Source organism: Marmota flaviventris, chromosome 19 (genome assembly GCF_047511675.1).
Source record: "Marmota flaviventris isolate mMarFla1 chromosome 19, mMarFla1.hap1, whole genome shotgun sequence".
Lineage (NCBI taxonomy): Eukaryota > Metazoa > Chordata > Mammalia > Rodentia > Sciuridae > Marmota > Marmota flaviventris.
In genome coordinates this window covers 8,848,387-8,862,622 of record NC_092516.1, presented here as the reverse complement: position 1 = coordinate 8,862,622, position 14,236 = coordinate 8,848,387, and the positions used below count along the sequence as shown (strand labels likewise).

The 14,236-nt window shown below is 47.9% G+C and overlaps 1 protein-coding gene across 4 annotated transcripts in view; it reads right to left on the bottom strand.

The window, feature by feature from the left end:
* The window catches only part of Nprl3 (NPR3 like, GATOR1 complex subunit), a 34,850-nt gene extending 28,434 nt beyond the window's left edge, over positions 1–6,416 (bottom strand). For 2 of the 4 annotated variants that reach the window (XM_027940362.2, XM_027940363.2), the window contains exons 1-2: positions 6,261–6,416; positions 2,588–2,657 (exon numbers count right to left, since the gene is read on the bottom strand). In XM_027940362.2, coding sequence (XP_027796163.1) covers positions 2,588–2,657; positions 6,261–6,378 — 188 coding nt within the window. In that variant the 5' untranslated portion in view covers positions 6,379–6,416. Of the gene's footprint in view, positions 1–2,587; positions 2,658–6,260 lie in introns of those variants that run through there. The other 2 variants (XM_071605529.1, XM_071605530.1) reach the window with 2 other exon arrangements.
* Between the last annotated feature and the right edge of the window lie 7,820 nt (positions 6,417–14,236).

Genomic DNA, 14,236 nt, shown 5'->3' with positions numbered 1-14,236 from the left:
CCATGCGATCCAGACCGGTGGGGGAGAACAGAGCCCAGCTACCCACAGGAAACTTACAGAAGACAGACAAAGGCTCAACCTAAGGAAGGTGCCCAAGTGTGCAAAGCTGGAATGGTACTTGGAGCCTGAACTTGTCCCCAGCAGGTGCCCTTTACTGTGAAACAAGTAGCCAGAACGGGGAGAACGTGGCCCTCTTCTAGCATCTCAGCACACTGTGGGGCAAAGTCACCAAGAGCCACCAAAAGCCTGGTGGAGCTTCAGGTGTGCCTGAGGTGAAAGCAGGTGTACCACAGGCCAGAGAGTACTGGAGCTGGGCTACCTGGTGACAGCCCAACAGCACCCAAGGCTGGACTTGCTGCTGTGGGGCCAGGCCCAAGGAGGGCAGAAGCACCAGCTGACTGCACCCCACCGAAGGCACCCGTGAGCTACAGGCACTGATGGAAGCCCACCACAGCTCTGGTGGGGGGGGTTCTTCTAGACAGTGTCTAAAGCACAACTTCCAGGAAAATTTCACACCAAGAGGCCCAGTCTCCTCCAAGTCCCTGACTCCCCAGGAGGGAGTGGCCAGAGGGCTGCCCGTAATCTCAGAGGGCCAGAAGACACTACCTACTACCTCAGGAGGGGACCTGCCCATACCAGGCTAGTGGCTTCCCCAACCAGTGTGGGGCCCCAGGGGACACGGCAACATGAGCACCCCAGCCCCTGACACCCAGTCCACAGGAACACTGCCACTTTTATGATCTTTAACTGCAAGTCTCAAGACACAGGATGGTCCCCATTTTCTTCTGTTCCCACTGAATTCCAGAAGAGGGTTTTAAACAAAGGAGTAATAGTTAACTCCTACCCCTGAAGCCCATCCTGATGGTACACCTGAATAAACCAGCACCTGAAACAACACCAGTGCTTCTGAGGAGCTGGAGTTTTTACTCTATTCAATTTCAGCAAATCTCCATTTAATGGCTGTGCTGGTCATGCTGTGATAGTGAGCAGCACTTTCTGCACCCTCACTCCTCTAAGGCCACGATCTGGCAAACTGACAAGCAGGAGCATTCCAGGGTCCCAGAGAGAAAAGCAACTCCAAGTGACAGTTGACAAGGACAGGGGGTGGATTTGTGGAACTGCTACACCACCTCAGGAAGCTGCTGAGCTATGACAGGAAGGAAGAGCAGGGGCCTGGCAGGTTCTGGAGGAGACCACGCAGCAGGGACTGGGTGCCCAAAGGACTCACCCTAATGCTGAGAACAGGAGGTCAGCAGACCTGCATGTGCTACATCACCAAGCAAAGCCCTTCCTTTTTCTCTCCTGTAGTACTAGGGATGGAACCCCAGGTCTTAAGTGCACTAGGCAAGACCCAACCACTGAGCTACAGCCCTAGACCTAAATGAAGCAATTCTTAAACTAATAAAGAATCTTCTGAAAAGAAGCATTCCGCTCCAGGGGTTTCCCTCTTCACTATGTTAAACACTGAATGAACTCCCTAGAAAACATCTTTATGGTTATTATAAGTCTCTGAAAATTAACTGCAGGAATTAGGTGTACCGTCTTCTGAGGAAATCCCTCCACCCAGACTGTTCCAAGATCTCTGCACCTTCAAACCAACCCTTGTGCTCAGAGAAGTTTGTGAGGAGAACATGGGAGAAGAGTGCACAAGAAGCACCTATTGAGTGTGCAGGGGTGAGAGCTTCCCATGTGCCTGTAACACCTGAGTTTGTTCCAGGCCACCACCTTAAAGAGCAAGACAATCACAGGCCTCTACATGAAGGCTCCCTAGAGAGCCCACAGTCCACTACCCAGCAGCCCCTGCTGGCCAGTCCCTCTTCCAAAGCTCACGCTCAGGTCATGTCATAGGCCCCCGCACCCTCATGGAGGGTGAAAGACTCTCGGAACTGACCTCACCATGCCAGTGTGAGGCACTGTCAGAGAACCAGAGGGAGTGGTACTAACTCACCGCACAAGGTCTCGGAGGCCCAGCCCTGCACCCCACACAGGCCTGTCTGTGTCTAGGGAGCTCAGGGTAGGTACTTTACAACCTTGCCTCCTGCACCTGGGAGGTTAAAATGAACATGAGAAGGCAGAAGTGGTCATTTTTGAAGTTTCTACCCTAATACTGCCTCTCAGAAAGAGCAGCAAAGCAAACTTGGGAAGGAGCAGGACCCATCTTTCTGTGACCCTAAAGAAGTATTGAGGGTCAGGCCAGCCCCAGGTCCAGCACCAAGAGGGACCTGGCTGGCTGTGCTGTACCTGTGTGCCTACATCTAAACTCAAGCAAGTACTGGAGGAACCAGGTGTGCAGACAGCAAAGGGGTCTGCTTTCCTCTAATAGGAGAAAAACATCCTTCACAGACACAGCCCCACCCGTTCTCAGACCTACTTTACCAGCCACACAGCCCATGACTGGAGCGGGTGCCCAGAGTACCCAGCAAGCCAAAAAGATGGGCAAAGTAACCATCAGCTCTGCCCTACCTGGAAGCAACCACCAAGCAGAGAGGATACTAGACTTCTCAGGGGCCAACGTATGCACCAGAGGGAGGGCAGGGCTCTGCCCATGCCTAGGAGCAGGACTCCATTCTTGCCCTCAGCACCTTACCTGGAGTCACCGTCCTGGTCATCAGCATGGTCACTCGCGTTGTTAACAGCATATCTGCTACGGGGCTTATCTGAGTGAGCAAAAAAGGGAGAATGGCTAAGAAAGCAGGATCTTACCACACTCGAATGTGGATTCCCTAAGATCTACAGTTTCCAAAATACAGTACATCCATGCAATGGAACAGCATGCAGTCACGCAAAGGAATAAGCATATGTGAATCTTGCAAACATTATGGTGAATGAAATAATCCAGATACAGAAGGATGAATATTGTAATTGCACAGAATATTGAGAATAAGTAAATCCCCAGACAGAGCAGAGGTCAGCAGGGGTTGGGAGCAGGAGGCAGTGAGTCACTGCTCAATGATTACTGTTTCCATGTAGAGGCTGACAAAGTTTTAGAAACAGAAAACAGGAGAAGGTGCACAATATAACAAATGTAATTAATGCCACTGAATTATACACTTAAAAATGGTTAAGTTTGGGCTGGGGCTGTAGCTCAGTGGTACAGCACTTGTCTCATATGTGTGAAGCACTGGGTTTGATTCTCAGCACCACATATAAATAAATGAATAAAATAAAGGTCCATCACAACTAAAAAAAAAACATAAAATAAAATAAATGGCTAAAGTAGCAACTTTCATGTTTTATATATATTATACCATAAATATTTTTTCAGAAAAAAAATGATGGTTTCCAAGAAATTATAACAATATGGGGAGATATTTTTGCTATGATGTTAATTCTTTTTTTTTTTCGGGGTGGGGGGGCTACTGGGAATTGACCCAGGGTGCTTTACCATTGAGCCACATCCCCAGCCCTTTTCTTTTGAGACAGAGTCTGCTAAGTTGCTGAGGCTGGCCTCCAACTTGCAATCCTCCTGCCTCAGCCTCCTAAAGCACTGGGGATAGCCTATGTTCCCACCACACCCAGCTATATGTTAACTTTATAAGAAGGACGAATACATTGCATATGTGTGTACGTATGCACACTCTCAGTGCAAGATGGCAATTGTGTTAGAAAAAAAAACAAAAGAATTTTTAAACTACATTCAATAACCTTCATATTCACAAACAATAATACTTTACTAGAATAATACAGTTTAAACATAGTAACAAGCAGAAGAGGAAAGATATTAGGACAGAGGCTATAGCAGGCACACCCTTTTCTGGAAGATAAATATGAAGATGCCTTTTCTTCCCAGTTAATCAACAGGCTAATGGCCACCTGCAGAGGCCAGGCCTGGCACACACCTGCCAGTCCAGCTACTCGAGAAGCAGAGGCTGGAGGATCTCAAATTCAACACCAGCCTGGCAAACTCAGGCTCTGTCTCAAAATAAAAACAAATGGGGGCAGTGGGGAGGCAGCTCATGACAGAGCACTTGGTTCAATCCCAAGCACTGAAAATAAATAAATAAATAAGCAAATAAATAAATAAAGCTTGGGAGTAGGGCCTAACACAGTCAATTCTTTCAGTGAAAAGTTTTCAATGAAAAAAAAAAAAAAATGACCAGGACAACAGTGAAAAGGAAAAAACAACACATGACAAACCCTGAGAGTATAATATAGTGGAAAGTTACAGAAAGAAGCTAATCAGCCAGGCACAGTAGCCACGCCTCTGGTCCCAGCAGCTCTGGAGGCTGAAGCAGGAGGATTGCAAGTGGGAGGCCAACCTCAGCAACTTAGTGAAGCTATAAGTAACTTAGTGAGTCCCTGTCTCAAAACAAAAAAAAAAAAGTGCTGGATACAGCTCGGTGGTGGAGCCTTTGTGTGAGGCCCTGGATTCAATCCCCACTACCACACAAAATAAACAAACAATAAGAGACAATAAACATCCAAGGAAAACTCCGCAGACTTTTTTTTTTTTTAAGTTCTTTTTGTAACTGTAGATAGACAGCATGCCTTTATTTTATTTGTTTATCTTTATTTGGTGTTAAGACTCACATGCTAGGCAAAGTCTCCATCACTGAGCTAAAGTCCCACCCCTCAGAAGACTTTGATTAACAATCTGAGTGAGCAGCAGTCCTCAAGCATAACAAAACTGAAAACCTGACTCTATAAAATCAACACTCTGTCAGAAGAGGAAAGATGTTAGGACAGAGGCTACAGCAGGCACACCCTTTTCTGGAAGATAAATATGAAGATGCCTTTTCTTCCCAGTTAATCAACAGGCTAATGGCCACCTGCAGAGGTCAGGCCTGGCACACACCTGCCAGTCCAGCTACTCAGGAAGCAGAGGCTGGAGGATCTCAAGTTCAACACAGAAGCAAACTGCGTACATATTTACAGCTTTGTCACAAAAGCCTACTTTTATTTTAAATATGTAAAAGCTCCTTCAATTTTCTACAACTTGAAAAAAAAATCAAAATCAAACAATTCCAAGAGAAAATGAGGCAAAGGATACAAACAGTTCATTCACTGGAAAGGAAATGTAAATGGCTCTGAAAACAGAAAACACATTCACTCTATCAGATTCAATTCTTTACCTATTAGATCAACAAGAATTGAAAACTTAGTGTATTAAAACTAAATGTGGCAGGGCGCAGTGGTGCATGCCTGTAATTCCAGCGGTTCTGGAAGCTGAGACACGAGGATCAAGAGTTCAAAGCCAGCCTCAGCAATTTAACAAGGCTCTAAGCAACTCAGTGAGATCCTGTCTCTAAATAAAATACAAAATAGGGCTGGGGATGTGGCTCAGTGTGCCCCTGAGTTCAACTCCCAGTACCAAAAAAAAAAAAAAAACCCTAAATGTGGGGGCTGGGGTTGCAGCTCAGTGGTAGAGCGCTTACCTCATGTGTGAGACACTTGAGTTTGATTCCCAGCACCACATATAAATAAAGGTCCATCGACAACTCAAAAAAAAAAAAAAAATCCACATGTGCCAGGTGCAGTGGCACACATCTGTAAATCCTAGCAATTTGGGAGGCTGAGGAAGGAGGACCTCAAGTTGGAGGCTAGCCTCAGCAACTTAATGAGACCTTAACTCAAGTTAAAAAATAAAAGGGTGGGAGGGATGTGGATTAGCGATTAAGCGTCCCTGGGTTCAATCCCCATTACCAAATAAATAAACTCACTCTCCCTTAGGCTACTTCTGGAACTGGCTGCTACAGATATTCTACAAAATGATACATACAAAGAACTGTGTAGTGTGTATCAGCGAAAGACTGAAAACGTAAACGGCCCAGAGCAGAGGACCAGAGTAAACAGTCAGAACGTTCACCGGGCGGAACTGGCTCGGCCTAGTAAGGGCGAGGCCGCGCCAAGGGTCGTCCAGGGTGGAGCTCCCGGGCACTGTGACAGCGGGGCGGGACCTGTGTGTCCAGAGTGCTTGCACTTGTGCTTAGACAGGGCAGCGGGCCCGGCCCCGGGCCCGCGCTCGCCCACACGCAGACAGTCGGGAAAGGCACTGCAACAGCAGTTGCCTCCGCGAGGGACCCTGGAGGCCCGGGTGCGTCCTCCACCGTGTGTGGTTTTAAGGCTCGGTGCCACTCTGGCCGGCTGAACAGCGCGCCACACCTCGGCGCCGGGCGGGTCCCCGGGGCTCGGTTCCGGAGAGGCTGAGCCCGGGCCCCGGCGCGCACGGCCACCGCCGCCGCAGGAAGAGGCCGTCCGGGGTCAGGGGCAGCAGCGGCGGGCCGTGCGGGCGCCGGGGTCCCCGCGGCCGGCCCACTTACTTGTCTGCGCCGCGGGGTGCTCCCGGCTTCTCTGGAAGGGGTACCTGAAGAGCAGCTTATTGCCCCTGCTGCCCGAGCTCACCAGAATCACGCTGATGGGGCTGGTGTTGTCCCCCATGCTGCCTGGGGCGGGGCGGCCCGACAGGACGCGCGGCCAGGACACGCCCCGCGCCCGCCGCCGCTGTCCCCGCGCCGCGCTCGCGAGACTTCCACCAAGTCCCGCGCGGGCGGCCGTGTGCGCAGGCGCGAGTGCCCCGGAGCGGGCGGCGCAGCCCGGCTTTTGAGCTGGTTCCCGGGGCGCCAGTTTCTGCGATGTAAAAGTAGCACACTCGCGGGGCGCGTTGGCCTAATCCTAGCGACTCAGGAGGATGGCAGGTTTGAGGCCAGCCTGAGCAATTTAGCGAGGCCCTGCCTCAAAAAAAAAAAAAAAAAATTAAAAGGGCTGGGAATGTAGCTCAGTGGAATAGCGCCCCTGGTTCAGCCCCCAGACCGCCAAGAAAACTAACGCATCTGTTTGGCAGAAAGTTGAAACGTAGAACTATAAAATTACCCAGGAACAGTAGTGAACACCTTGTAGGCACAGTAGTGAACACCTGTAGCCCCAGCTCCTGGGGAGACCCACGCGGGACTGCTGGAGTCCGGGAGTTTGGGTCCAGTCTGGGCAGCATATCCAAACCCTGTCTCAAAAAATAACAATAAGCAGCCAGAGCGGTGGCACACACCTGTAATCCCAGTGGCTTGGGAGGCTGAGGCAGGAGGACTGCAAGCTCAAAGACAGCCTCAGCAACCTAGTGAGGCCCTAAGCAACTCAGTAAGACCCTATCTCTAAATAAAGTACAAAATAGGGATGGGGATGGTGGTTCAGTAGTTGAGCACTCCTGAGTTCAATCCTCTGTACCAAAAAATGCATTTTTAGTTTTTTTCTGAAATTTACAAAAAGGAAAATAGTGTCTTTTTTTGGTTATCACTGAGAGAGAAAGAAAATGGTACCAGTTGGTTATTTGCCATTGGGGAGCACTGCCTTCTTTTTTCCTTGGGGGTTTTGTCCTCTGATGGTGTGAATGAGTTCTTAGCACAGCCTTATCCCAATCTCAGGTCTTGATGTAAAAGAGACCTGAGGTTCTCCCATGCTTGTCCCCAAAGTCCCTGGAATGGAAAGGAGGGTGCAGGAGCAGGAGGCCTGTGCGTGGGATGATGGCCAGTTGTGGTCATAGGGGCTTTTTGCCAGCCATATGGCAAGACTATGGCTCAGGGCTCCCTCCTCTGATTTCCCTGGTGGTGCTGCTCATTGGACAGACCCTTGGGGCTCCAGCCCAGCAATCTCTGGACTAGGGGAAGGGCCAGACATGGAGGAGGCCATCATTCCCCCAGTTATCCTCTCAGGGCCTACTTCCTGCCACAACCTTCACAGCACTATGGATGGTTTACTTCAGACTAGTAAATGGCAAAGATACTGGCATTGGTGCCAAATGCAGGAAGATCATGAGCTCGCATCCCACAGAAGTCTAGGGTGCACCCTCCCAGGTTGCCTCCCAGGGCTCAGTACAGGACCCATGGTGCTTGTTGGAGGGTGCCAGCACCTCCCTGGCAGCCTCGCCAGCCCCATGCTCATGTACCTCATCAGCTGTTAGAGACGTCAGGAGAAACTAATGTGACTCCATTTTTGAGAAACCAGCCTCTACCTCAGAGCAAAGCTTGTCCAAGGAAGGGGGCCTTGTCCTTGGAAAAACCCACAGAGCACTCCTAAGCACATACCCACCCTGCTGAATATAACAGGAGAGGTCTGAGGCGCCAGGTGTCCCTGACTCAGTTAGGCTAGTGAGGACCCATAGCAACCCCCCTAGCAACCTCTAATCAGCATGAGACAGGGAAAATACCTGGAATGCCAGATGACCCCCCAAGTAGTTTATGGTGGTTGATAACATGTTGGGAAACCATGTAGTTTAGCACGTACACCCCTTGTGGCCTAAACCAATCAGATCAAAGGAATTCCCCTGTTGTACTAACCAATCACCCCTATCAAACTTGTTCCCGCCAGTGAATGTGCTAATCAATGTTAAGAGTTGTTGTTTGACTTTCCCGAGGTATGGAATGATTTGCTGTGTGATGTTGTGACACATAGAGTATCCCCAAAAACCTATAAATTCTCACTGAACAAAGAACTGGGACTCACTCCCTGGGACCGCTGCGTCGGAACGGTTGTGAGTCCAGGCTCAAGCTTGCAATAAAGACTCTTGTGTGATTGCATCGAATTCGGCTCCTGGAGGTCTATTGGGGTCCCATGAATCTGGCATAACAGTCACAGCTCAGGACAGTGCCCTGGCTTGAGGGGCAGGGACCCACACTTGGACTGCAGCTCCTCAACCAGCAAAGGTTTGGAGTAAATGGTTTTGAAATGTAGTCCTTACTCTAAAGCTCTCACATTGTTTCCTGGATAAGAAACTGCAGGGCTGGTCTCTGCGTGCAGTAGGGTACACCCTCAGAGTCTTCTCTGCTAAGGACAGACACCTCTAGAAGTCTTCCTTATTTTAAATTTAAATAGTTTTGATAACCTGCTTCAATGAAAGAAACCAGAAAGAAGTGGACTTTTGGAAACTGAAACCCCCAACCTTCCTCCTAGCCTGGGTGCCCCTGGGGTGGGGTAGGAGGCCACTTAGAAGCTGGGCCTTATCAGTCTTCACACTTGGGTTTCCAGAGGGCTAGGTGGGGCAGACAGACATATCTGCTACAGTCTTTTCCACTGTGGTGTTCCTACCCCACCAGAGAAGAGCTCAACAGTGGCAAGAATAATGTTAAATTCTGTACCATTTCCTGAGCTCCTGCAGTGACAGATGGCCCTTCCTAATGCTGACTATAACCCCCACATGAAGGTTAAAACAGTGGAGCTGGGCTCAGGGTCCCGGGGTTGCATTCTCAGACACTAGTCTAGAGATCTCTATCCTGGGCTTTGACTAAGTGGCCAAATGCCCATCTGAGCTTGACCCCAGCTCAGAATGTGCCTGGAGCTTGGAATTCTGCCCTCAGACCTTAGGTCCCACCATCCTGGACTCACTGCAGAGACTCCAATTCCTCCCACCACAGGAAACCAAGGCTGGCCCAGCCCAGCCAACATCCTAGGCAAATCAAACTACTGGGCCGGTTCCCTCCTCTGTTAAAACCCTGCACACGTTTCATAGTTTCCCTGAGCCTCTAATTCCTTATCTTTAAAATTAAATGATAATAAAATAAAACCCTCCCTCACAGAGTGGTTGTGAAGGTCCAGGGCCCAATGTGAAGAAAGTTTGGTGACTCCACCATCCATCCAGAATGAACTATCACCTCAGACACAAGACCTCAAGAAAAGGCTCTGAGATTCAATATGGTCTACAAGTCCCTGTCTCCTGGGCATTTGGCATTTGTTCAACCATTTTAAAGCTGAGTAATTCAGTGGCACTTAGCATATTCACAGTATTATAAACCATCTTCTAGTTATAGTTGTAGTTTTCAGTGCCCAAAGGGAATCCCCTGCACAAAGCACTGGCTCTCTATCCCCTTCCCCTGCCCTAAGAAGTACTCATCTACTCTCCATGGATTTGCCTGTTCTAGGCTTCATATACAAAGAATCATATGATATGTAGTCGCATGTGTCTGGCTCAAGTTTCATCCATGTAGGATTTGCTTTTGTTTGTTTGTTTTTGTATGCATGTGGTTTATTTTGGGGCTGGGGATTTAAACCAGGAACACTTATTACTGAGCTATATCCCCAGCCCTTTTTATTTTTAATTTGTTTTGAGACAAAGTCTTGCTTAGAGCCTTGATAAGTTGCTGAGGCTGGCTTTGAACTCATGATCCTCCCGCCTCAGCCTCTTAAGCCACTGGGATTACAGGCATGCACCACCATACATGACAAGTTTCATCCATGTTGTAGCATCTTATCAATACTTCATTTTTATAGCTGAACAATATCTCATTTTATAGAAATATCATTACCATGATGCATTTATCTATTCGTCCATTGATAAACATTCGGGTTGTTTCCAACTTTGGGCTACTGCACATAGAAGAATATAACATCTTTAAACAGGATAAGAGAATCACTAATTTAATGGCACTAATATCACAAATGTGTTCAACCACAATCAGCATAAGAGAGCGGAGGTGGAGCTGTGTGTATTGTAAGGGTTCTATGTTTGGGATCAGGGTCTTTGATGAAGGTCCAGGGCCCAGTGTGAAGAGAGTTTGGTGATTCCACCATCCATCCAGAATGAACTGTCACCTCAGACACAAGACCTCAAGAAAAGGCTCTGAGATACAATGTGGTCTACAAGTCCCTGTCTCCATGCTAGAGTCTTATCAGTCTACACCTTTAATGGCACTAATTTAATTAGTGCCATTAAATTAGTGATTCTCTTATCCTGTTTAAAGATGTCATATTCTTCTACGTGCAGTAGCCCAAAGTTGGAAACAACCTGAATGTTCATCAATAGATAAATGCATCATGATTACTTCATGGCTGTGGCATGCTTAGCTGCTAAGAAAGTTTCTGGGCAAAGGTACAGAATGCTTAGCTGCTGTGGCAATGCCCTGCATGAGGAGGCTCCATGCTAGAGTCTTATCAGCCTACACCTTGATCTCAGGCACTCAGCTTCTGGGTATTAAAGAAACTCTCTCATTAGACAATCACAATGTTTCACCAAGCTCCATTGCACCTAACCTGTCCACATAACAGTAACTTGAACAATGGACTTTTTGAGGGGTACACAAAGCTCCTAACATTGCATGTTGCAACTATAGTATGTAACTGAGGAATAAACTGCACAATGTTGCTAACCTGTAACCTGCCAAAGTGACACAATGAACACTACTGTACTACTGATGCCAGTGACCTAATGTAACTATTGAGGGGCTGGGGATGTGGCTCAAGCAGTAGCGTGCTCGCCTGGCATGCGTGCGGCCCAGGTTTGATCCTCAGCACCACATACAAACAAAGATGTTGTGTCCGCCGAAACTAAATAAATAAATAAATAAATAATATTTAAAAATAAAACTTGCCACTTAGAAGCATGAAACCAAAACAAAAAGCTGCAATAAAAAAGATTTAGAGACTTGATTTTTAAAAAATGTAACTATTGATATAAATAAGGGTGGCAGCTTGGGCAAGAGGCCATTCTGCCCTTCTGCCTTTCTGACCATTCTGCCACCCTGCCATTCTGCCACTTTGCCATTCTGCCACTTTGCCTCTGCCTCCTTTTTGTTGTTGTTGTTGATTTGTTTGTTTTTCTGTGGTGCTGGGATGGAACCCAGGGCCTTGTGCATGCAAGGCAAGCACTCTACCAACTGAACTATATCCCCAGCCTGTCTCCTTTTGATTTCTTTACAGTGTATCTCAGTGATACAGCATTTGTTTAGCATGTGTGAGGACCTGGGCTCAATCCCAAGTAGCACAAAAAAATAAAAAAAGAGAGAATCAGAGACAGAGAGGAGGCAAAGTACAGAGTCGGAGAAGAATAACAAGTAAAACTGACAAATTATATCCAGAACATTTTGTGTGTGTGTGTGTGTGTGTGTGTGTGTGTGTGTGTGTGTGGTGTGCTGGGGATGGAACCCAGGGCCTTGTGCATGCAAGGAAAGCACTCTACCAACTGAGCTATATCCCTAGCCCTATCCAGAACATCTTAAAAATTCCTGAGGAATAGTAAGACCAGCAACACAGTAGAGAAATGGGCATCTCTGAGACCTGTCAGGAAAGAAGAAAGACAACAATAGGAGACACAGGAGCAAGGCACAGTCTCACAGATCGTTGGGAAATTGTGCACTGAAATCACAGGCCAAGCCCTGCACCCCACTAGAAAGGCGAAGATCAAGGGCATGGCAGGTGCTCAAGAACGCAGAGCCCGGGCTGGGGATGTGGCTCAAGCGGTAGCGTGCGGCCCGGGTTCGATCCTCAGCACCACATACAAACAAAGATGTTGTGTCCCCCGATAACTAAAAAATAAATATTAAAAAATAAAAAAAAATGTTTATTAAAAAAAAAAAAAAAGAACGCAGAGCCAGGGGAACTCCAGCTACTATGAACATCTCCTCGTCAGCTGCTCTGAAGACACCTGGCCCTGTCTGCTGAAGTTGAAAAGACATGAGGTACAACCAAGCAACTCCACTCCTACGCACAAACCCCAGAGAATTCAGGCGCCTGGGTACCAGGCCACATATGCAAGAATGAAGAAAGCAACCCAAAGACACATTCACAATACAATGGAGTGAAGACAGACCACTACCCTGTGACTGGTAAATATCACAGACGCTAGTAGGTAAGAAAGGACAGACACAAAAGGGGACATAGCCAGGTGCGATGGCACACACCTGCAATCCCAGCAAGTTGGAGGCTGAGGCAGGAGGATTGGGAGTTCATTGCCAGCCTCCACAACTTAGCAAGGCCCTAAGCAACTTAGCGAAACCTTGTCTCTAAATAAAATATTAAAAAGGGCTGGGAATGTGGCTCAGTGGTTAAGCACCCCTGGGTTCAATCCCCAGTACCAAAAAGGTGGGAGCACAATGTATCATTTCATTTATGATGGCCAAAGCGTCGCGCACACACATGCATGCACACACACAAACACACACACACACAGGAACGGCTGAAGGATTTAGATGCATATATGGGTGGCTAAAAAGCTATTCAAGCCTGGCATAGTGGAGTACACCTATAATATCAGCAGCTTGAGAGCCTGAGGCAGGAGGATTGCAAGTTTGCAGCCAACCTGGGCAACTTGGTGAGACCCTGTCACAAAACAAAATAAAAAATGTCTGGGAATATAACTCAACAGTGGAGCCCCCTGGTTCATTTTCCAGAGAAAGGAAAGCAGAAGGTAGAGATCATTCTTGGGGAGTGCTGGGGTTGAAGGTGAGCTTCATTAAACTTAAACTGTCATGTGCTGTATTCATAATGAAAAGAAAAGGAAAAGGAAACCTGCCCATGATGCTTTGCAGAATTTGGAAGTTTCAGAAACAAATAGCCTCCTGGGGAGTCCTGTCCTTGTGAGAACTCAGGATGGGAAGGGGCACATGCTCCCAGGAGGGTGAGAGGAGGTCGAGGGGTCAGTGTAGTTGGCAGCCATCATCCGCAGGACAGAGGGCTGCCTTGGAAGCAGGATCCTGGAATCCACCATCATTACCTCCTCTGTGAGGGAGAAGAGGAACCCTGCAGTGCTTCTGGCCACAAGTCCTCAGACACTGAAGTGGAGAGGCCCTCCCAGAGAGTCACTGGGCACTCTCTGTGACTGTCCCTCATGTAGCCAATTCCCCCCTACCCCCCAGACTTGTCTCCCCTGCTCTATGAATCTCCATCAGCTGACCTGAAGCTCCCTGTATAGTTTATTCATTCTGTCCTCTCCGCCCATCTATCCATCAGACTCTATATCAAACCTTCGGCATCTTCTCCTCTCTAGGAGTAAAGACTTACATAGGCCCACGTGCCCATGGGGGTCCAGCTGCCAGGCTGAGACACTCCAGGTGAGCATCCTGGGCCAGCTGTGGTCAGCAGCACTTGCCAGGACAGTTAACAAGCAAATGTAAGAGAATGCATGGTTGGGTACACCCCTGGTGGGTAGGACCCTCCAAGGAGATGGTGGGACAGTATGAAATGTAAGAAAGACCAGGAAGAATTCTGATTTCTTCACATCCTCCCCAGAACTTTTTTCATTTTTAAAATTTTTAAGTATTTATCTTCTGCTTGCTGCAGATGGAACCCAGGGCCCTGCACACACAATGCAGGTGCTCTCCCACTGAGCTGACCCCAACATTTGCCTTTTCAATTATGATCATCCTAGTAGGTGTGATGTGGTCTCTGTGATTTTGATTTACATTTTCCTAATAACTAATGATGTTGAGCATCTTTTCCATGTGCTTATTGGCCATCTGTCTTTAGAGTTTCTGAGCTGGGAATTGAACCCAGGATCTTGCTAAATATGTGCTACCCACTGAACTTCACCCCAGCCCTG